At 35.2% G+C, this 24,605-nt stretch overlaps 3 protein-coding genes across 3 annotated transcripts; 2 read left to right on the top strand and 1 right to left on the bottom strand.

The window, feature by feature from the left end:
* The first annotated feature begins 698 nt into the window (after nt 1-698).
* Nucleotides 699-5,986, top strand: LOC6032780 (neprilysin-1). Its single transcript, XM_001843267.2, is given in 11 exon segments — nt 699-1,272; nt 1,363-1,897; nt 1,966-2,093; nt 2,188-2,305; nt 2,366-2,443; nt 2,446-2,570; nt 3,191-3,481; nt 3,543-4,046; nt 4,591-4,753; nt 4,803-5,119; nt 5,250-5,986. Coding segments are annotated over 10 exon segments (2,493 nt in total). The 5' UTR covers nt 699-1,272; nt 1,363-1,401; the 3' UTR covers nt 5,523-5,986.
* Nucleotides 5,987-19,716: 13,730 nt separating this feature from the next.
* LOC6032779 (WD repeat-containing protein 61) lies at nt 19,717-21,036 on the top strand. Its single transcript, XM_001843268.2, is given in 5 exon segments — nt 19,717-19,831; nt 19,893-20,172; nt 20,235-20,342; nt 20,345-20,472; nt 20,533-21,036. Coding segments are annotated over 5 exon segments (978 nt in total). The 5' UTR covers nt 19,717-19,828; the 3' UTR covers nt 20,992-21,036.
* On the bottom strand, nt 21,010-22,449 carry LOC6032784 (protein NDUFAF4 homolog). The gene is made up of 3 exons (XM_038263570.1): nt 22,197-22,449; nt 21,808-21,896; nt 21,010-21,348 (listed from the first exon to the last, which is right to left on the bottom strand). The coding sequence occupies exons 1-3, from the start codon at nt 22,339-22,341 to the stop codon at nt 21,025-21,027; spliced, it is 558 nt and encodes a 185-aa protein (XP_038119498.1). The 5' UTR covers nt 22,342-22,449; the 3' UTR covers nt 21,010-21,024.
* Nucleotides 22,450-24,605: the final 2,156 nt, after the last annotated feature.

Genomic DNA, 24,605 nt, shown 5'->3' with positions numbered 1-24,605 from the left:
GTTGGAATGTTAAGCGCTCGCTCCTAACTTCATCCAATTTGCTGATTTTCAATATTTAAACAGCTAATTTGACAAAACTTTTGATAGCAACATGCTTGCTCACTTCCTATCGATCAGATTATCACTCGATTTCAGTTGAAAACTGAAAACTTGTCCGCCCGTGTGGATCAATCGGACCGCGCACTGGACTCACTATCCAGAGGTCGACGGTTCGAATCCCGCGGCGGGCGCTCTAAAATTCTTTGTGTAAATATGGGTATTCGGCGCCGTCGCTCCGTGCCATACTTTCATACACTTAGGAGCCCAGGGCGGCGAAGTCCTTGTAGATAAAAGGAAGACACTAGTGGTTGGTACTAGCAATGGTAGCCGACAGCTATAAAGTCAACTTCGTTTTTTCAGTTGAAAACGCTTTTTATGAGCTGTAATTGAATGTCAAAGTGCTGATATGGCAACATTAGAGGCACGCTGGAATTAGATGCTATTCCCCTATGTCCTATTTTAACAATTCAATAGGGTTCCCACACATATTAAAGATGCTTGAATCAATTCAAATATGAATTGTTGTTGTTTCAGTTTTGATTTGCAATTCCGTTTCTGAAAATAGACATTTGATGAGAGAATTTGTAAATAGAAACAAAACATGTGCTCTTTGAGAGAACATCTGAATCTAGATTATGGAAGTTAAGATTGCTCTCATACTGTGTTGAATACTGCTGAGACATACTAACAGTATCGTCAAACTAGCTGCTTAGGCAAGGTCACCTAGGAGTAATACAGACTCAAAAAGCATAAGCTCTACTGATCCTGTTGGAGATTTGCATGTTCTAAGCTGTACACAATTATTTGAGGAATTTTGATACAAATATTAAAACTAAGTCATGTAAACGTGCCTTCAATTTGAAAAGAAGTGAATGAAAATTATCACAAAAATATAGCTGTCAGCGTCTTAGATATTGTGTGTTGTGCGCATGTTCTGTGAGAATGTCAGCGTTATTTATTCACGGTTTTGTGAATGCGAGAGCATGTCTCTTATATTTTCGGTGATAACAAATATCGTTTATCGCTCAAAACAGGAAATTTCAATGTTAAAGAAACGTCATTAAAATTTATGTAAAAACAAACATTTGAAGCAAACATAATGGCCATAAATCCAAATATAATAATACTGCTGTTTATCTAGGGTAACAACACTCAGTTATCAAGTGTTCCTTACCCTTTTAGCTCCAATTTTATCACATTGTTTTGATATATATTCTTAAAACTGTATTAGAGGTAAATAATAACAACCCTATCGTTCACCTTTGTCAATACCGTGAGTGTACAAACATTAATAAATCTCTATAAAAACATTTTTCATTGCAGATTTAAAAAAAATCTTGAGGTGTTTGTCACTTTAGCAAAATGAGTGTTAAAATTCTCGACATGAATAATGCTCTTGAGGAAATAAATAATATAAATACATCTGAACCATATGACTCGAGAAATGGTTTCACGATTGGCTACAACTATGATTGCAAAGAATCCAACTCAAAATTGTTCAATACATCAGACAACCTCCCAGAAATTGACAGTAAGAACGAAAAAAATGAAGCAGTACACGAACAAGCAAAATCAGTAGTTGTTAGTTATACATCTGGCACTATGGCAAAGAGTAAAATTCAGAATCCATATGTCAACAAGACTTCATCCCATTTGCAAGATTTGAGCATTTGGAGCTCAGTTTGTGGTCAAAAACAAGTATTGCTTTTAGTTTTTAGCTTAATTATTTTATTGTTGGGTTCAGCACTTGGGTACATAATCTCAAATTTTATTTCAAACAAATGCGAACCGGAACATGCTAGCATACAGTATGCTAGAAACAAAAATATCTGTTTATCTCAAGAATGTGTTAGAACAGGTATGTTATGACAACTACCTATGACTGCTGATTTCTCAACAGTAAGAACAATATTAATATATTTTTAGCATCGTCTTTATTAGCAGCTATGGACCGTAGTGTAGACCCTTGCATTGATTTTTTTCAGTTTGCATGTGGAACATGGAACAAAAAACACGTGATACCTGAGGATAGAAGTTCAATAAGCACTTTTGAGGTAATTTTTTTCAGTTGAATCTCTACCTCTGCCTCTGTCATGTTTTCACAAATGCAGGTGAAAATAATTTACGGATTCTTTACATTCTTTCTAGGTGTTGGCTGATCAACAGCAAGTCATTCTTAAAGGAGTTCTGGAAGAGGCTGTTAATTCAAATGATAACAAAGCTACTATCAAAGCAAAAATGTTTTATAAGAGTTGTATGGATTTACGTATGTGACATGGCATTTTTTGGCATATAAAATGTTTAAATAAAGTTATTTCTTTTCCAGAACAAATACGGAAAATAGGTATAAAACCTTTAAGACAAGTGTTGAAATTACTCGGTGGTTGGCCTGTCATCGAAAACAATTGAATCCACCAAACACAAGTGTAGAACATTTGTTAGGTTTATTAAGGGGAGTTTATAGTGAACCAGTTTTAGTAGAGCTTTATGTTGGCGCAGATGATAAAAATTCTTCAAAAAATATTCTTCAGGTATGTCTACATGTTGTCAACTAGAAATCTTTGTTGTGTACAAATCTATGCATTCAAATTTTGAGATGCGGCAAAACGTTGAAAAACTGAGGTATTCAACAGCATGTTCTTCTGAGTTTTTCTGGGCAAAAATAGTTTTAAAGCTATTGATACTTCACACAGTCGTTTTTAGGCGGAATGACATGTATGCCCATGACCTCATTTTGAAATAGACAGTTTTTGCTGTTGTGCTTGTGCAAATATTGGATATTTTTCATCACGTCAATCCCTTAGCAATTCAGTCCTTCAGTTCAGATTTTTACGAAAATATCATGATCAACATTTAATCCATACCACCAGGATTTGTCTTAAAATCATTATCGAAAATATCGCTATGTAACGAAAGTGTTTGAAATTTATGTATTGAAATTGAGTTGATAATTAAAATTTTTAAGGTTGTTTGCAAAAACTGAAAACGATACAACGATGGAAACAATATTTTCGAAATATAATTTTCTGTCTTTCAATAAACTAAAAAAACATCAGAAAGTTTAAATCACACCTACACACACTCGCATACATACCCATGTTTAACATTTCAAACGTCATCTTTCACAATTTCCACAATACATTACTTTCAGATTGATCAATTAGTTTTAGCCCTTCCATCGCGTGATTATTACTTAAAACAAAGTAGTGAAGGGGATCTCAAAGCGTACCACCACTATATGACACAAATAGCTATACTTTTGGGAGGAGATCCGAAAAAAGCTTCAAAGGACTTGACGGAGGTAGTTGATTTCGAAGTTCGCCTGGCCAATGCATCACTACCTGAAGCAGACAGACATGATACTAGCGCGATATACAAGAAAATTTCACTACTTCAATTGCAACGTGAGGTACCCCAAATAAACTGGCGTGAATATTTACAGGTATTTTGTCGAACTGGAGCAGTACTTTGTTTATATTAATATATTTGGATCTGTATTGCAGACGACTTTAGGAAGTGTACAACTGGAAGAAAATGAAGCTATTGTCAGTTACGCAATGCCATACTTGGTTGAAATGGGACGTATTCTCAATGAGACAGATAAAAGAATAGTTCATAATTATGCAATTTGGCGCTTTGTAATGTCAATAATGACTCACATGATAGACGACTATCAAAAAGAAAGAGTAGAGTTTAGAAAAATTTTGCTGGGCATTCAATCAGAGAGACACAGGTGGTCTCAATGTGTGGAATGGACTAACAAAAAAATAGGAATGGCTGTAGGAGCTTTATTTATTCGAGACAATTTCAATCAAGAAAGCAAAGAAACCGCTCTGGAGATGATTCACACAATACGAGCAGCATTTAATGAACTTTTAGCGGACATTCATTGGATGGATGATGAAACACGGGCAGTCGCTAAGGAAAAAGCTGATGCGATGAATGAGAGGATAGGATACCCGGAAATACTGACCAATGCAGGAGAGCTCGAAAAGGAGTACATAAACGTAAAGTTAAACAAAAATCATTTCAAAATTATGTAACAGAAGCTGACAAAACAATAAAATATATCTTTCCCTGTTCCTAAGAGGAATACCCGTGAAGAGTTTCGGGTCGGCATTTACAAAGCGGATTCAGTGACAGTTTATTAAGCAACTTAATGTTAACATGTTAAGGTTAATGTTAACATTCCATAGGTTGTCATCCTTAGGGTTCAGGAAAAACTCCAGTTTGTGACGATACACTGGGCTACATGGCTTGGTCTGACAAAACAATGCTTGCATTCATATCAACCATGACTTTGTAATATAGTGTACAGTTTTTTGCCTTTCCCCCAAAAAATATGCTGAAAAGAATATCTGGGACCAACAAATAAATTTGGAACAAAATATTTTATTGAAAAAACTTTTGTCTCCCAGCAGGCTTAGTAAGACTCAAACTGAATTTTCATTATTTTATTAGGTGGGGAAATATATTGAATGCTATTTGTTACATAATTCGGTTAATTGGTATAAACAAAACAAAAATAATAAAACATAACATATTTTCTAGTTAACAGTTTCCAAAGATCATTTTATGAACAATATTTTAAATATTCTACGTTGGGATGCTGAAAGAAATCTACAGTTATTGAGGAAACCCGTAGACAAAAATAAATGGGCGACAGAACCTGCAGTGGTGAATGCATTTTACAATCCAAATAAGAACGATATTGGTATGCCTTTCAATAAATAACACAAATTCCTGCTGACATAAAAATTTAGTTTTTCCAGCTGGAATTCTTCAACCGTTATTTTACAGTCAACATTTTCCAAAATCACTCAATTATGGAGGCATAGGAGTCGTCATAGGTCATGAAATCACACATGGTTTCGACGACAAAGGACGACAGTTTGATAAAGATGGCAATATGATGCAATGGTGGAATAATGCCACGATAAAAGCTTTTCGCGAAAGAGCGCAGTGTATCATAGATCAATACTCTCGGTACAAAATTAATGAAGTTAACATGTATATGAATGGAAGAATGACGCAAGGAGAGAATATTGCTGATAATGGCGGATTAAAACAATCATTCAGGGTAAGTCATTATTACTACGAATACGATACAATATCTGAAAGGCTAGGCTGGCATATTAATTTTTACTTTTAAACTATGTTTCAATCACATATTTTGAGAGTGTTGTAATGACTTGTTATTATTTTTACAGGCTTACCGGAAATGGGTAAAACTACACGGCCCCGAGCAGGAACTTCCCGGAATGAACATGACACACGATCAACTGTTCTTTTTGAATTATGCTCAAATTTGGTGCGGTTCAATGAGACCCGAAGATGCTTTGACGAAAATTCGCTCATCGGTACATTCACCAGGGATTATTCGAGTTATTGGTCCCCTATCTAATTCAAAAGATTTTGCAGAAGCATATGATTGTCCCTTGGGATCCCCGATGAATCCATTGAATAAGTGTAGTGTATGGTGAAGTAACACAGAAATATCAGTCGGAGTCAAAACATTTTTTAAATATCATGTGGAATAGATAACAAAATGTATATTTTATCACAAAGAAAATCGAAATTTAATATGCTTAACAAAATATATTATTATGTTCAAATCAGGTCACAACATCAAAGAAATACAAGATCAAAATGTAAAAAATCATCAAACATGCAAAAGTTTAGAGGGGTGAAAAAACATAAAAAAGCGCCGCAAAAAAGTATTCAAAATGCATTTTATATCTATTCATTCACAAGAACTGCTTCAATTGTAAATGCTAGTTTTAATCTAATCAGGAATGCGAAACTTTTATATGCTGACAGTTGTTTCGCTAGATTTTTTTCATGCTTAATTAAAAAAAACATTATTAAAACATTATTTTAAATTAAGAACCTGTATAAAAAAGAAGCGAATAAGAGTTAATATTGCCGCAAAAAGCAAAGAATATTCTCTTACGAGTTTGTTTTTGGAAAACATTGCATCCCTTCAGCAATATTGCGTTTCTACGCATAACTTTCCAATGATATTTATACATTTATAAATTTAACTTTAGTTTGTAAATGTTGGCTTAAGCCTAGAGTCACGGGGTCCTCACTGAAATCAAAGATTGGCCCATCAAAAGGCCCGGGGGTTCCCATTAGGGCCCATTAGGGTGCCAAGAAAAAATGATAATTTTGGAAAATCTTAATAGATACCCCCTGGCTCAATTCTTTAGGTAAAAAAAAGTAACTGTGCCAATTTTGAGCCAAACCGGTTTAAGTAAAGGGTTCGCTTTTTATCGTTGAAGTTTATATGAGGAAAATCGCGAAATTATATGGGGAAAACATCGCTTAAGAGTTTTGACAGCATGTGGCGCAGGTCTCGCCCATTTTTTTTCAAGTGTGAGATTTTTGTAGGAATTCAAAGTCCTACAATTTTGTTGAAGAGTGCAAGAAGATCCGAGTTGATCCTGATGAGTTATAAGCAATGCGATGAAAAGAAATTGGCTGATATACTTGAAAGTATAAAAAAGGGAATATAGGACGTATATAAGATAAAACCTTTTTCTAAAAACAAATTATCAAAAATCAGGATAAACTCGGATCGTTTTGCACCCTTGATCAAAAGTGTAGGAATTGAATTACCTGCAAGAATCTCACACTTGGACAGTTTTAGGTGAGACCTGCGCCACCTGACAGAAAAATACTGAAACGATGTTTTCCTCAAACATTTTCGCGAATTTTTCCATATAAACATCAACGATAAAAAGCGACCCCGTAACATTAACAGATTTGGCTCAAAATTGGCGCAGTTACTTGTTTTTGCTTGTATTTGGCCGGAACCGTGGTGTACGGGTAAGCATGGTTGCCTCTCACCCAGTCGGCCTGGGTTCGATCCCAGAAGGTCCCGGTGGCAAATGTTGAGACGAGATTTGTCTGATCACGCCTTCCGTCGGATGGGGAAGTAATTGTTGGCCCCGGTCTAACCTAGAGGTTAGGTCGATACACTGAAAGCCCGACCATGGTAGTTTTAAGAAAATATGCTAAAAATGCTGCTTATTAAATTAACTGTGGCTTTTTGGTGAAAGTAAACGCAAATATGGTAAAATGTACAATGCTTCCACAAAATTGCATGGTAGCTAATACGAAATCATTATCATTCTCTCCATAATCGAGGGTTAAAATTACCATACCGCTCTCGACATAGTAAAACTGACTGCGTTAATCAGTCAATCCAAGCACGGAATGTTTTTAGCAAAAATACGTCGGTGCGTGTTCTCAATTTAACCCTACAATATGGTAGCAACTACCATGGTTGGGTTTTCAGTGTAGCGCTCAGTCCAGGTGTAGGAGTCGTCTCCCTGGGTCCTGCCTCGGTGAAGTCGCTGGTACTAACAATCAAGCCATCGGACATCAAGTTTCGAGTAGGAATCTCGTAATCGGAAACGTCAAGGCATTGCTGTAGAGCGAATAATTTGATTTTTTTTTTGACGTGTTTTTGCCTAAAGAATCGAGCCAGGGAATATCCTTGATGTCGATTTCTTTATATTGTCACCCTAGTGCCCATTCACAACAATTGATTCCTCATTTAAATTAAGAAAAAAACATGCATATTTTATTTTTGCATGCGCAATTTAAAGATTTCTACTGTAAATAAGCATGCTTACTAGGGCCAAAGAGATGAAGGGAGACAGCTGGGACATTTATGCGTAGAAATACAACTGAAGGCTGTATTAACTTTAACCGCGTTTTTATTGAGAAGCAACTCATCGAACATTATGCGTAAAACGGCAAAAAAAAAAACAATCTAATTTTTGAATACTTTCAATTTTTCTTTTCGGTGCCATTTGATGATTTCTGCAGCCAAATATCAGTTGTCAAAAAAATTAACCAGAGCAGTGTTGAAAGAATTTTGAAATGGTGCCCTTAATTAAACGGGTATAAAATAAATTGTGACCAAAACATGTAACAAATTGTTTGTCACATTATGAGGAGTCATATAGTTATTCAGAAATAATAACGCGCATATTCTGGCTTTGATTCAAACTAATCTTCTAAGAATGAAAAATGTTTTTAAAGAGATCCATAATGTGAACCCCAAAAACAGCCTATCAAATGAAAGCTATTTACGCATTTTAAATACTCGTTCATCTGTTATCTGTTAAAAAATAGATTTAGTATTTTTTTTTCGAATTAAGGTTATAATAAAAATACGATGGTGTGTGTGAGATATTTGCACTTATAAAATTTGTCACAATTATTCACGTTTTAGTTAAGAGCCCATAAATATTTAATATCACATTTTTTGAAGATAGCCATTCCGGCACATCGTAGGACTCATAATCCAAAGGTCTAAGTGTAACTGTGGGTATCTGGCGCAATTTTGTGCAGATCTCAATGCCTTCACAGATTCACAAAATACGATTTCAATCCTGAGATATTCAACAAAAGCCAAAAAAAACTCTGTGCATTGTTGTCACTCTTCATTTGAATGAAGATTCGATCTAATCGTGCTTTCTTGACATACCCTGAATATTGTTGCAAGATCGACAAATAGCCAAATGAATTTTGGTCAGAATACGTTTTGACACACGTACATGCAGGCCAAGGGTGAGTGATACCGATGATACCTCCTCGGTTGACGCCCAGGCGAGGAGCATCCCGGAAGGAGCCAAACTACATCCGTAGTGCTGTTTGGTCAAAGCAGTATGGCTCTGGTTCCTTGCAAGTGTCCTAATTTCTTACCTCCACGTTGGCTTGGTTTAGTCATCATGATGATAAGATGAAACCTAGCTGGTGGCCTGTGGAAACGGCTCGTAAACCTTTGACCAGCGAGGGTTAGAGTCGAGACGGCTAGAAGAAAGGGGTGCGCCAATGTGGGAAAGGGAAGTAATTTGTGATTGTAGACGGTTTTGCTTTGATTCGCAACATGTTGAGTCAACTGTTGTGGATGTACCTGAACATCGCAGGTTTCTCTTCTTTCCATTTCCAGCTTCCACTCCTGTTTTTAATTGCTCTACTGATTCGTACTTCTTCACTGATTCAAAAATCCAGAATTTTGCATTACGTAGTAAAAGAACGCTCCCTAATGAACTGTGTTTGTTCTTAAAAATAAACCTTCCCCTAATGCACTAGTAATATCAAGTCTATTTATCATTTGTCTATTCTTTGTTGGTTTACTTCTTGATTTATTTATTTAAACTATTTTTAATCTGCCCTATCATTATAACAATAATCTAAGCTTGTTTGTTATTTCTATTTATTAACTTTTGCCTATTTCTACATCTACTACATCAAGCTTCTACTTTTTATTTTTATATACAATAATGATTCTCTTACTATTGATTCTTTATAAAGTATATTCTCCTTTATTGTTTTCAATCTTCACCCTTTTCTTCTAACAAGTGAGGTTCGAGAATGATTGAATGATTGAAGGATTAACACAAAAATTACTATTGTACTTTTGGTAAACATTAATAACATGCTTAGGTTAAAAAATTTAACAAATCACCGCGACATAAGAAATAGCAATAGATAAACACGACTTAACATTAGGGAAAATTTTAGGAGGAAGCAATACCCAATAAATAACAGCTAGATTTTAAATTCAATTTATAAATAATACATTTTTCGTTTAAATAAATGTTGATAGGCACACTATAAACAGTTAGGCACATACACTTACATCAAACTCAAAACACTGTACCACCCCCGGCCGAGCTGCGTAACCGGAAAAGAAGCCTGGCACGAACTCTCAAAGCGTGTTCTAGCGTGTTGCTCGTACTGACTCAGAGCAAGGGTGAGATGTAGGTGTAAGGGCAGTACGTGTTCGTCGGGAACCTGGTGCATAAGATCGGTCAAGGCCCGTTCTTACACTGTAAATTGCGAATTGTGAAAAGACGTTTTGACACACGTACATGCACGAATGCACGATGATTGAAAAAAAAATCAGGGCTCAGGCTACCAAATTCGACAATACTTCGGGACAATGCACAGAACGGTCACACATTATGAAAAAAATATGCAATCCGAGATTTTGGGGTCTATCGATTCCTTACACCAAACACCATCTGTGCAAAAAATAAAAACATTCGCTGATGTAGTTTTCGAGATACAGCCCTTTTGAGATGTTACATTCGATTTTCAATAAGAAACCCAAAACAATCTACACAATTTTAGCATTTCAAAAAATATGCAGATAATGATCAATTTTGCTTTATATGACTGTCAAGTATCTCTGGGCAAAGTTTCGGAAAGTTTGCTGATCTAGTTCTGTAAATCAATACAATTTCAGCACTTTAAAGAATATGCATTTCGAGATAACAGGGTGGCCACCAGATTTCAATTTTCAATTTCCCGGTTTTCTCCCGAGCCCAGAAGGAATTTTCCGAAATGTTTTTAAACCAAATTACAATGTTTTTTATGCTAACGTTAGAACCAACATACTTTTTGAACGCATACATTTGGTTAAAAGTTTGAATTCCTCAAGAAAGCTTTCAAATCTTGAATAAAAAGTAGGTAAGTTGTAAACGAAGCCGTTTTTATCTGTTTCCAATCCAAACATCTAATTTCCATAATGATTGGGATTTTTCATCATCATAAATGAAAATTTATAAACTCAAAATAAAAAAATCATTTATTTTTTTAAAATGAGTTTGATTATTACTACAATTTATTAATTTTGTAGAAAAGATCTGTAAATCTGTAATCTGTAAATTTATGTAAATGCTCGTTAATTCGTTAGTTGCCCCGAAAAATCAGAGGGCAAAAAAATATTTTTCAAAAAACATTAAAATTTCAATTGAAATTTAAGTGCAATCAGCTGAAATCAAAATAAAATGCATTCCCTTGCGTTTGGAATCATCTTTAAGCATGTTTGGGTTGATTTAATAATCTTTTAATTTTTAAAATTTTACACCTTTAGTTTTTTTGTTACCGTCAAATCTTACATTTTTTGAAGACTAATGGATGCAAAACAAATAAACTAGTGTAAAATGCATTTTTGCAATTCCGTCGTGAAACTACTTACTTTTCCTGTCATTCTTGAACGACGAAATAGCCTACTTTTCTGTACCAAAAATAACAAAATCGAATAGCAACACTTTTCAAAATAAATGCTGAAAAGTTCTACTTTTCAGCACTGAAATGGGTGCTGAAAAGTTGAACTTTTCAGCACTTGTTTCGAAAAGTAACACTTTTCAACATTGTTTTGATTTAAACGATTTATTGACAAATACATGAAAATTTGACTTAAAATTTCATTAAATGGGTGTTTTTCGAAATTGCAAAAAATGTTGTATGGAACTCGTTGCAAAACTTGATTTTTTCAGCACTCGTCGTACTTATCTAACTCGGTGAACCTCGTTGGATAAATGTACGACTCGTGCTGAAAAAATCCTCTTTTTGCGACTTGTTGCATAAACTACTATTTTGAACACTTTTTGCATTCAAATGTTGAGACTATGGATTGTTCCCCCCGTTCCCCCACTTGACCCCGGCCAGAGCCGAGGGACAAAAACTTTGAAAAATATTAGCATCGGCTTTTTTTTTCAACATGATTTAAATTTTTGTGTTGATGTAGTAACCACCTAAAAGTGATTGCCTGTATTTCAAGTGACTTTTTTGTAGCAGAATTCTAAATATGTTGTATTTTTCAAATATCTGAAAGTTTTACATACACAGCAAAAAATCCGATAGTAAATTCGCATGCAAAAGCATGCACATCACCTTCGTCAAAATAAACACTTAATATTACACACTGCGTGTACAATTTTTGCAAACACAAAAAAAAGTTGCAACCGACGGGATTCAAACCCAGCACCAACAGTAAGGACTGGCGCCTTAGCCCACTCGGCCATCAGACCGATGAAAAGCTGTAAGGATAAACGCATATATGAGCTTGACATTTCGGTCAAGTAGGTTTCCCATACTGATGGGCTACATATTTCAGGGTATAAAATCACATAAAATTGCATAAAATAATGCAATATTTATTTTACATCAACGCCTTTTACATGCAGCTGGATTACTACTTTTTTAGCTGTGTAAATTTCAAACGACATTTAAAAAAATACTTTGCAAAAAAAATCATTGCAGTTGTCCTTAATAATTTGTCTGGCTGAGAATCTCAAATATCATCAAAAAAAAAAAAATCAAAAATCAAATAATTCGCTCTACAGCATTGCCTTGGCGTTCTCGATTGCGAGATTCCTACTCGAAACTAGGTGTCCGAAGGCTTGATTGTTGAGGCAATTGCAAACCTCTTTTTACACCTAAGCTTCCATCCACCCCGGGATTCGAACTGACGACCTTTGGATTGAGAGTCCAACTGCCTACCAGCGACTCCACCGAGGCAGGACCCAGGGAGACGACTCCTACACCTGGACTGAGCTAACGACCTAACCTCTAGGTTAGACCGGGGCCAACATTTACTTCCCTGTCCGACGGAAGGCGTGATCAGACAAATCTCGTCTCAAAATTTGCCACCGGGACCTTCTGGGATCAAACCCAGGCCGACTGGGTGAGAGGCAACCACGCTTACCCCTACACCACGGTCCCGGCTCTATATCAAATATCATCAAATAAAATAATATTTACAAACAGAAACTCCATGATATTAATATTTTTAAGTTGAAATATATTATAATTCAACGGTTCTCAACTTTTTCTAGGCTAGGTACCCTTTTTAGTGCTACTTAAGCTGCTGGTACCCCCTAGCGTTCATACATGAAATTTTTCGTTTGCATGAGATTTTTCTACATTCCAATTCACGAAGAAAGAAACTTGAATTTTGAAGTATTAAAAATGTCGTAAATCATGTTTCTAGAGTTGTTTAAAAACATACTGGATAGGCCACACAACGTCCATGTACATTTCTTCAAATCAGTTTTCTTAATAAAGCTTCAAAATAAAATGTTGTACCCTGTTTTTCTTTAAAACTATCTACTATCTGTAGAAAATCCTTTTGTTAATTAAATTTTCGCTGTCTTTTTTCATTTCTACAGACATTTCCTTTATTTTTTTAAATTTTAATTTTTGGAGATTTAAATTTTGTAAATAGTATTTTTTTGAAGTTGTAGCTATTTTCAATTGAAAAATTATCTATTAAATGGTTGAGAAAATTCTTTTCTGCTTTCTTTTTTGAATATTTTTGATCCATAATTTCCACTTACAAAAAATCCTAATTTTTATTTTATGCAAAACTAATATTTTAGCAAAAAAAGGACGAATTGAAAATATCCAAATCATGAAACATAAGATTATTTTTACCAACATGGTAGTAAATGGTAGTTGGCACAATATACAAATTTGAAACAAATATTTGTAGAAAAAAAACGAAATAATCCAAAAAACGGTGCACTTTACTTCAAATTCTTAAAAATTTCTAAACGAATGCAAATTATAGATTTATCATTCAAATATTTTTTAAACATTTTCTGATTTGGTCAAAAACAATTCGCCCGTAATTCATTGCACCTTAAGCATGGTTGTTATTTTTTTGCTTCAAAGCAATTTGTTATTTTTCTCTCTCAAATATTTTGCTTGGGACAAATGGCCGCCATTGCGGGGATTGTCCTCGGGACTCCCTGAGACCGCTCGTGGTACCCCAGGTGTACATGTCCCCAGGTTGAGAATCGCTGGTAGAGGAAACATTTCGTTTTATTAAAAAAAAATCGCCAAGTAAAAATGCAATAGGATACAACAGAAAAAAATTACACAAATTCAAACATAGTTTTCACGAATTCTTCATTTAAAATAACAGGAATAATATTCTAATTGAGAAAAGAACATATTGAACTCATTAAAGAGGCTTTTGTAAAAATTTTACTAAACTTAAAATATTTTCCCGGTTTGTCAGTCGAATTCCCGAGTTTTTCCCGGTTTTCTCCCGGTGGATAAAAATCCCGGTTTTTTCCCGGTTTTCCCGTTTTTTCCCGAGGTGGCCACCCTGCGAGATAATGATGTTTTTTGCTTCATATAACTGTCAATTATCTCGGGGCCAAGTTTCAGAAAGTTTGATGATGTAGTTTCTTGAGATACAGCCATTTTAAAATGTTATTTCCGACTTTGTCAAAGAAAATCTATCGAGAAATTAAAAGTGAGAGTGTGTGCGTGCAAAATGGAGTTAAGAGCGAGTTTTTCACCGATGTGAAACAGGTCGTATCGAGGTGCTCCGATTTGGATGAAACTTTCAGGGTTTGTTTGTCTATACATGAGATGAACTCATGCCAAATATGAGCCCTCTACGACAAAGGGAAGTGGGGTAAAACGAACTTTGAAGTTTGAGGTCCAAAAAACATGAAAAATCTTAAAATTGCTCGCATTTCCGTAAATCTTCATCAATTCCAACTCTCTTAAATGCATTCGAATTGTCTTTTGAAGCCCTTCAAAACGTGCTATAGACTTCCAGGATTGATTTGACTTTTCTCATAGCTTTTGCAAATTATTGTTAAAAATTGTTTTTTAAACCTTAATAACTTTTCCCAACAGCCTCCCACACCCATACTCCCATAGGTCAAAAGTTAGGGAATTTAATGGACTATAAGCCTACGGTATTAACTTTTTGGCCAATCGCAGTTTTTCTCATAGTTTTACGGTTTTTCTAGAACAAACATTTTACAACGTTAGTTTTTGCCCTGTAGGCCTCCATAGCGGCACTTTTTGGTCTCAATTTTGACATATTCGGAATCCTCAGAAAATTTTACATTAGGTTGAGGTGTTGTAATTTTGAATTTGATTGTAAAAAATGCCATTCAGAATTAATTAAAATATTATTTAGCATTTTGTCGGATTAAGGGTAAAACAAGTTTTCGCCTACTTGATACAGCATTTGACGTATTGAGCATAGGGTAAATAAGATCTATTTCTTTTTTCAAAAATGTTTTATTGAATTATTTTTTAAAGCAATATTACAACTCCAATACTTCTAACTTACGTGAAATTGTCCGAGAATTCCGAATATGCCAAATTTAGACCAAAAAGTGCCGCTATGGCGGCCTACATGGCAAAAACCAACGTTGTAAAATGTTTGTTCTAGAAAAATCGTAAAACTATGAGAAAAACTGCAATTGGCCAAAAAGTTAATACCGTAGGCTTATAGTCCATGAAATTCCCTAACTTTTGACCTATGGGAGTATGGGTGTTGGAGGCTGTTGGGAAAAGTTATTAAGGTTTTAAAAATCCATTTTCAACAGTAATTTGCAAAAGCTATGAGAAAAGTCAAACCAATCCTGGATGTCTATAGCACATTTTGAAGGGCTTCAAAGACCATTCGAATGCATCTAAGAGAGTTGGAATTGATGAAGTTTTACGGAAATGCGAGCAATTTTAAGATTTTTCATATTTTTTGGACATCAAACTTTAATGCCCGTTTTACCCCACTTCCCTTTGTCATAGAGGGCTCATACTTGGCATGAGTTCATCTCATGTATAGATAAACAAACCCTGAAAGTTTCATTCAAATCGGAGCACCTCGATACGACCTCTAGAACAAACCGAGCAGAATCTACAAATACTGCCTCTTAAACTTTTCAAAGTGCCATGGAAAACTTCACAGCAACTTCACAGAAAGTTTAACTCCATGTTGCAAATTTGACAGCTCGATACAATCAATACAATTTCAGATACTGATACTGTGTAAACTTTTGATGCTCTCTCATTTTACATAAATTTTTTTCAAAATTATTTTTTTCAAAATCTTTTTTATTGCGTTAATTTATAGAGGGCAAAAAGTTCACACCACTTGATTTTTTTCTCAAAAGTTGTTCTAAGAGCTGTAGATTAAATTTTAAGTGTTCATTCCTATGTCACCACACAGGGAAAATTGTAATCGTCATACTTCGATGCTTCGCGCCATCTGGCTGAATTATTGAGCTTTTAATTGCGAATTGAGCAAGATAGACTGCATTTTTGCCTTCCTCACCTTACTGAGTAAAGGCTATAAAATCACTCGAAAAACTAAATTCTTAATTTGACATCCTAGACCCACCTTCATGTATACTTATCGACTCAGAATCACAACCTGAGCAAATGTATGTGTATGGTGGGATGTTGATAAAAATATTGCAAAATGGCACTGGCTGAACCGATTTGGACCGTATTGGTCTCATTCGATCCGTCTTGGGGTTCCATAAGTCGGTATTGAAAATTATAAAGTTTAGTAAAGTACTTCAAAAGTTAAGCTAAATAAAACGATTCTAACAAAAGTCCGGAAGATTGTAAAAATTTATGCACTTTTTAGAGACCGGATCTCATATATTTCGATTAAAACGTTGTCCGGATCTATCATGCAACCTGTCGATGGTTAGGTGATCAAAAGATCTAACGAGTTCAAAAGATTGAAGATTTGACAAACCTATCAAAAGTTATGCGCACTTAAGGGTTATTTATGCACTTTTAGTGGCCGGATCTCATATATTTCGATGAAAACGTTGTCCGGATCTATCATGCGATCTGTCGATGGATAGGTAATCAAAAGACCTTTCCAACGAGTTCAGTAAATTGCAGATCTGACAACTATCAAAAGTTATAGTGCCCTGAATTATGAAGATCTGACTACCCAATCTGATGGTATGAATAATGAATCAAGTTGATAGAACACTGAAAGGTCCGCCCTTGTGTATCTATTTTGGATAGAATTACCCTCTAAAAGTGAGGAAGGCAACAACCACCCAAGGGTAGATTAAGTAACGTTCAAACTATTTTATGGGCGAATCACAAGACTGGACGACGACGACCAATTGGTGCATTACACGTTGAACAAATAAAACATGTCAGAAACTACAGTCATCCCACATATTCCGAACGGTTTACAGATCGGCCGATGGTTGAAAAATCATAGAAAATCGATAGTCGAACATAATGTTTTGCCTTTTCCTTCATGTGGAAGCTTTTCTTGAGATCTTTCGATTGATGTATAGACCGGCTGTAGTTTTTACGTTTTATATCATTTTTAAAGAAAACCATTGACTCATGAAAACCACAAATTCGGAACACTTTTTCTTATTGTAAGGTATGCACTTCGGAAGAAACCGGTCAAGAAAAAATCAAATGGGCAGCAGCGGTAGCGAAAGCAAGCCAGAGAGGGTGAAGAAAAGCCCCAAGAAAACGTTCCCTCTTTTTGTCCTGCCGTTCGTAAAGCTGTTTCTTGACCCCTTTCCTTCCGATCTGCAGACCAGCCTTATGAATGTAAACAAACCTTGGTTCTCTCCAGGAATACAGATTTTTAACAAAATAATGACTGAAATCAATGAAACTCATGCTTAGTGATGGTTTAAACATGGTCTGATGACTTTTTTGTGAAAATATCAGTTAAATTCAGGTGTTCCACAATTGTGGGAGGCACAATAACATCCCACAATTATGAAACAGGCAATTTGGAGGCAGTGTTTTGCTGCTCTGGATAAAATTGTCTTGAAATGAAGTTTTTGTCTAAAAAGTACTACTTTTACTAATGAAATAGCAAGAGAATGTCCAAATAAAGGTCCTAAAAATAGTAGGGTTGACGGAAAAGCTGCATTTGGCATGCTATTGACAAATTATCTCGAAAATGTTCCGAATATGTGGGTTGACTGTAATTAGTTTTCACGTTTAAATAACAGTTTTTTTTAACAGGCAGTGATACCATTTTATTTTTTATTAAAAATGTAGAGAATAAACACACATATTGAAATGTATACTTTATTTGCAAATGACAATTGATATAGACAAAAGTTAAAGAATTATGTATGAAAAATCACATTTCGCTTTTGTTCGTAAAATCACAAAAGGTGAATAAAACATGACTTTAATTTAACATTAAATAAACTGATTTATATATATTTACATTCAATATTTCACTGCTGATTTATCGAAAACAATTAAATGCATTAATTAAAACTTTTGACTTGTCCGTTTGCATTAACAGTCGTTTTTTTAGGAATAAAGGTTGATCAAAGTATTTCTTGGCGATCATTTATGATACAGTGTACATTCAAGTTTCCTTGATTCTTTGGAATTAATGTTCATAGCCTACTGTAAAAATTAATGAAAAGTTTGTTATTCGATTGCTTTGTGTTTTTTTAAATAATAGGTGCATCGTCCGAATCATTACCTAAAATAACATCTTCGTACGCGGGTCTTCGGGCTCGAGTTGGATACAGAATACGAATCCTTTGAAGCAGCTGTATTTTTTTTGACAAAATGATGATGCCCAAGATGACCATAACAATGCATACTGGTATCAATATTCCTCCTAGGATATGGTGTGGTTCAGGAGTTTCTTTGAAGACTTTTCCAAACGTATTTGTTTTACTATTGTTTACTTCTAAAGTTGTTTCTTGAAGAACGCAAAAGCTTCTGCTTACTTTTTCATCGTAATCTGGGTTCTGCTTGAAATTATGTATGCAAGAACATGAACCATTATTACACGATGAATGTGGAGGACATTGGTTGAGCATATCTTCCATGCATGAAATGGCTGCAAAAAGCAAAATAAACAAACCAAAAGCATTAATATCAATGTACGAGGCGTACAAAGTATTTGTGAAACAATCTACTTACAAAAAAAATCATTCTTCACAAAACACTTAACCAATGAATAGTAACTCGAGTAAAGTAGCACTATAAAGCTGTAAACATTGTTGCGAATCATCTTACAATATGAAATATGATGACTAGAAACGAATATTTGATGAGTTTAGTGTTATGTTTAACACCAGTTCTTTCTACGTGACATTATATTTCAGTAAAATGCCAGGATAATATATTAAAGTCTGAATAAAACACTGTGGAGATGATTGTAAAATGGCAACTCTTATTTTACTATTCGAAGACTGAGAGCAAGAAAATTTTATGGAAAGGTTATACAAACTCAAGGTCCTAGAAAACCATTAGGTACGAAGCATATTAATTTTGTTAGAGATTGAGGAAAGGAAACGTTTTTTCAATCCGTAACGCATTTAGAAGAAGTAGTACAGATTTTCTATTACCAGATTGGCCAATCTTGACTGGCAGCCGAAGTTTTAGTTTGCCATCAGTGATGGCCCATCACCGCCAAGTGTCACCGGATTTACTTAAAAAAGGAAAACATTTTAAAACTTCAAACCATTCAACTTATTTAATCGAGAACTATGAAACCACCCCAATACCGTTAACCTAATGGACAAACAAAAAAAAATACATGTCTAAAAATTCCAGCCAATGAACCCCTACTTCAATTTGGGTCCTAAAACTAAGCTTAGATTTGTAAAAAATTTTTGATTACGACGATAAAGCTTATTTTCGATTGTTTTGGTTCAAGTACGATTATGATATTTTAGGTTCAATCCTTAACTTTCAAAGCACATCCCCCTATGTAGTATTGAAACATTTACAAGATGTTTATTGCAGTAATTTTGTGTGTTTTTTTTTCTTTTTTTTTTAATTGAGAGGTCTATATCAGCTGAGCGCTCTCAGCAAAGCAGGCATGTAAAAATGCTGTTGGATAATCTCAAGATAATCCCTCAATACCGACAGCCCAAAAATAATCATTTACGGAAGATAATAACTACGCTAGACAATTTTAACTCAAATAAACGCGTGACGCCATAAGATTTTCTATGCCACTGTTAAAATGTCTGCGCACCACAACTAGGTAGACCATTTATGCCACATTCATACAGACATGCACTAACAATCTGGCATCCCTGTTTTTAAGCAAGCTGTTTTTCTTACCTTTTGTAGGCATCACTGTTAGTATCTGTCAAAATTGAGCTCTCTCCATTCTGTCATACGTTGGAACATAAAACCCGGTAAATCTTCAAAAAAAAACATTTTGCTTCGTTTTCCCGTAGAAATGGTAAGAAGTACATTAATTTTATGCAAAATATGAAATATCACCTATTATTTTTAAATTTTAGTATTCATTGCTGCATAAGGAAGAGTCGGCTCATGATGAAAGCATCTGGGCTTGCAGCTGGGGACGTATAAAAGTGAACAACGAATTAGAGTCAGCTGAAAGGGACGACGACAATTCGGTTGATTCTACAGCTTCGTTTCGCGATTTCATTGTTACTGGCGGCTTAGATGATCGCGTTAAAGTTTGGGACGTAACGTCTGACAATAAGCTCAAGTTGAGAAATACGTTCACTGGTCACTCTCTGGGTGTTGTATCTGTAGATGTGAGCAGCGATGGAGAAGGTGAGACTCAGCTTTAAAGATTTTTTTACTATAAAAGTTACACAGTAAACATTTTGTTACAGTTATTGCGAGCAGTTCGCTCGACTCAGGATTATGTGTCTGGATGGCGGAGACTGGACAGCTATTGAATCAGATTGCCCTTGGTCCAGTTGATCTCTGGACAGTTGCATTTTCCCTTGTGACAAGTACATCATTTCCGGATCACATGAAGGAAAAATTTCGCTGTATGGAGTCGAAACTGGAAAGGCCGAGCAGGTGCTGGATCCTCAAAACGGAAAGTTTACCCTGAGCATCGCTTATGTATGTATTCGCGAAATTTGTAGCTAAAACCCCAATCAAATTAAATCTCTTTCTCTTCAGAGTCCGGACGGAAAATACATTGCAAGTGGGGCTATTGATGGAATAATTAACATATTTGATGTGGCTGCTGGTAAAGTAGCTCAAACCCTAGAAGGACACGCTATGTCCGTTCGAAGCCTATGCTTTTCACCCGATTCTCAGATGTTGTTGACCGCTTCGGATGATGGGCATATGAAGCTGTATGATGTTGCCAATTCCGATGTAGTTGGAACGTTATCGGGACATTCTTCATGGGTCTTATCCGTATCATTCTCCGGTGATGGCAGGAGTTTTACGTCGTCGTCGAGTGACAAAAGTGTCAAAATATGGAACGTTGCCGAGCGTCAGTGCCTACACACTTTTAATGACCATCAGGACCAAGTATGGGGAGTAAAATACAGTCCAGATAGCTCTAAAGTTATTTCGGTATCGGAAGATAGAAGCGTAAATTTGTATGATTGTCCGCCAAATGTTTCCTGAATTGTAAACTCTGATGGATGAAATACAGACGATTTAATTCAGCAATTTATTTTGATTACTTGTATTGGGAAATGCCTTGCCTTTTTGTTTGTTCTCAGGTAAATGCAATTCAAATGGTTTGAAGTGCTTAAGAATGTCATTCACAAGATTCTCTTTCAAATCATAGCGTTTAGATATCGCAGCGGCATTCCATTGCGATGGATCGGTTTGGTGATTGGAAATAAACTCCATAGCTTGGCGTAATGTGCAACGGCCTTTAGACACCTTTTGTGGTTCCAAATGCCCAAATTCGAAATCATCAACAGCTGAGCGATCCAAAGGTAACGCGTATTCCAACTGTCTTTGACGGGTGGGTTCCTAGAAATTTTCAAGAAGTACGTAAATAACAGCTATTAACACCAGCCGACAAAGGGTTTAATTAATTTTAGGTCACAAAAAATAAAAATAGTTAGATGCTAATTGCTGCTGTAAATTCCAGTTACAATTTTTAACAAACGAGTATTTCTAAGGAGTGCGAAACCCTACAAGAATAATTATTCCCAGATTAGCTTTTCCATTGTTGATAAAAAAACAAAAAATAAAAATAAACTGATGATCATTAACGACGATCAGTAAATACAGGGCTGTGGAGTCAGAGTCTAAACGATGTCAGAATCCAGAGTCACTTTCGGAACAAGAGTCGCTCAACTCTACAGCAAATACTGCTTATCTTACTTGCTCTAAAATATATTGGTAAACTGGGATTTAACGCAGCAATAGTCAGTCAGATAGTTTCGAAATTGTGTATAATCGAACGAACGTGGATAATTTACATACCGAACGTGTAGAAGTTACATAGACATGTTTCAAGTAATCATCTAACAATTCATCCTTTTTGTTTTGCTTGTTGATCAATTCGGGATATTCTGAGGAACAATTTTTTTAATGTTAATTTAAAGATTTTCATTATAAGTAAAACCTGCAGCAACATTTGAAAGGGGCGGTACTACATTGCTCATTGCTCATTGCGTTTAAATGGGACGAAAGGCTGTAAGAGCAATGTCGTACCGCCGCTTTTAAATGTTGCTCCAGATATGAAAGGTTATCCCAAATCACCAACGCCCACTGTAAAACTGCTAAAGTTAGTTTTGCTTTCCGATTTAGTGCTTTTGATCTATTTGGCATGTCCTTTTCAAAATATCTCAAGAAAATGTTTTTTACGTTACCTTGTAAAACTCTTTCTAGGTCTCTTAAGTTGGAATCAAATTTTGGTGCAGGCTTGGGCTTATCTTGGGAAATTATTTTTTGAGCGCGATTTTCAACATTAAATTTATTAAATTGTCGTGAAACAAGTGACTGTACTATGCCCATAATGATAATTTGTAAATGATTTTTAATAAACTGAAACAACTATTGCACAACAATTCAAAGGCTAAAGTATAGAACACAACAATCAGGCGCTAACCATAAAGTACTGAACGCTGCTTTCACATTTTTGTTTTGCTTTGGGGGTTTGACAAGCGAAGTCAGCATCTCAAATACAGGGACATTGCGATTTAGGCAACATGAATTTCAAAGTTATAACTTCGTTTTAAGCTTTATTTTTCAAAACTTATGTTAGAAACTTGTATGCTCAATTTATGTTAAGGGTTGTTTTAAAATGCATTTTGCACCTGCCCAGTTACTTTGCAATCATTAGTTTTCAAAATATCTAAGTATCGAACATTGTTTTTTTCGCCAAAAAGAAAACTTTTAAGGGTACACACAAACCCTGATGGTTTGACACAAAACGTAACAAAGTGTGACAAGAGGGAAGTGGTGTCTGTGAAACTGTGACGTCACGCTAGACAATTTCTTGAATACTGAAAATTCAGCCTTGAAATATATTTAAAAAAAAAAGCGTGACGTACTTTTCAAGGAGGGTCGGAGACAGCGTGACTAAGTGTGACATAGGTAGGAGGGGGGGTTGATTTTGCTTAAGTAAATTTTCAAAACAACCTATGAATAATGGGTTTCCTATACAGATAGGACCTTTTGAAAATATAATTTAGATTGTACAAAAAATCAAAATGGGTGGGGGGGGGGGCGACAAAGCGTGACGTACTTTTCGAGGAGGGTCGGAGACAGCGTGACTAAGTGTGACATAGGTAGGAGGGGGGGTTGATTTTGACCGATTTTAGCGTGACATACTTTATGGATGATGCCTTATAGGACCCTAGTTTCTGATGTGAACATCCCTACTATTTTTGAGATCACACCAATACTAAGGGAAACAAATGACAATGTGAACAGAGGTGAAGTAATAAAGCCAAACGATCGAGTCGTCCCTTTTCGATTACGACCAGCAAGCAGACAACATCTTCTTTTATTTTAACTCCGACCGATACCTGTCTTTCGCGTGGTTATCAGTTTCGAAGGGCAAAACGTTGAAAAACTCGAATTTTATGTTTAAAACAAGAAAAACGAAACCCATACAAACCTTCGGATAATCGAACTTCGGATAATCGAAACTTCGGATAATCAAGGCTTCGGAAAATCGAGTCTGAACTGTATTACTTTATATTGGTTGAAACGCCTTTTGGGAAAAATCGAGCTACAAATTGTTGATAATATAACATTGAGTGCTCGATGGAATGATTATTTTCACTTTTGAATCAAATAATATATAGTTAGTTGTAAAGAAATTTTCTGGAATTTACAGTTAAACTTTAACTTAAGTGCAAAATTTTTTTCTGATGAAAATTCAATTGCTTAACTGATAAATAAGCTTTAAATTTGATATTCATTCTATCCTAACCAAAACATACAAACCTTCGGATAATCGAAACTTCGGATAATCGAGGCTTCGGATAATCTAGGCTTCGGATAATCGAGTCTGGACTGTAATTATTTCCAATATCCAAAAAGAACACAACATAATAACAAATGAAAAATATTTAATTTAATGTTACAATTAAAGTATTTTAATGGCGAATTATAGTCATTTGATTCGTAGATGTACCAAGCATATTTTCATAAAACATGGTTTACCGTACTATAAAACGTTGCACTGTATGTCAATGCACTAATACCATAAACATAAAATTCTCATTCCATTCAGTCAGTTGTTTGGCGTTCGTCGGCCTAGTTGGGTGTAGCCCACACGATTGAATTTATAATAGATAGTTTTAGTGTGATTTAGCCTGCAATGTTGGTTCAATTATTATTTTGGCATAATATGAGAAATTTGTTGTTTCTTAGTAAAGAAAATAGGAATATAAACAATCGCATAAATCTATATTAAAATCCAGTGAAATCAAAAAGTGTCAAAAGGGTTCAAATTTTCCCGTACATCAGTGTTTAGCGGCGATAGTGTTTCAATTATGTTGTTCTTTTCCGATTCATACACAACGTTTTATTCAGTGCTTGGAATGAAAGACTGGAATAAAGCAAACCGGAAGACACTTTATTCTATCATTTCCCTGTATTGTGTCATTAAATGTGCTGAAATAAGTCCAATGAGTGATTCAGAGTTTCGTTTAGCTGGAATTAGTCATTTTGATCATTGCTAGTGAAGATCGTGATATAAGTGTTAGGATTCAACAATGAGATTAATTAATAATCCAGTGAGATGCTGTGTACTTAATTTAAAAATC

The sequence above is a fragment of the Culex quinquefasciatus genome, chromosome 3, assembly GCF_015732765.1.
Source record: "Culex quinquefasciatus strain JHB chromosome 3, VPISU_Cqui_1.0_pri_paternal, whole genome shotgun sequence".
NCBI lineage: Eukaryota > Metazoa > Arthropoda > Insecta > Diptera > Culicidae > Culex > Culex quinquefasciatus.
This window is presented reverse-complemented; position numbering and strand designations above follow the sequence as displayed.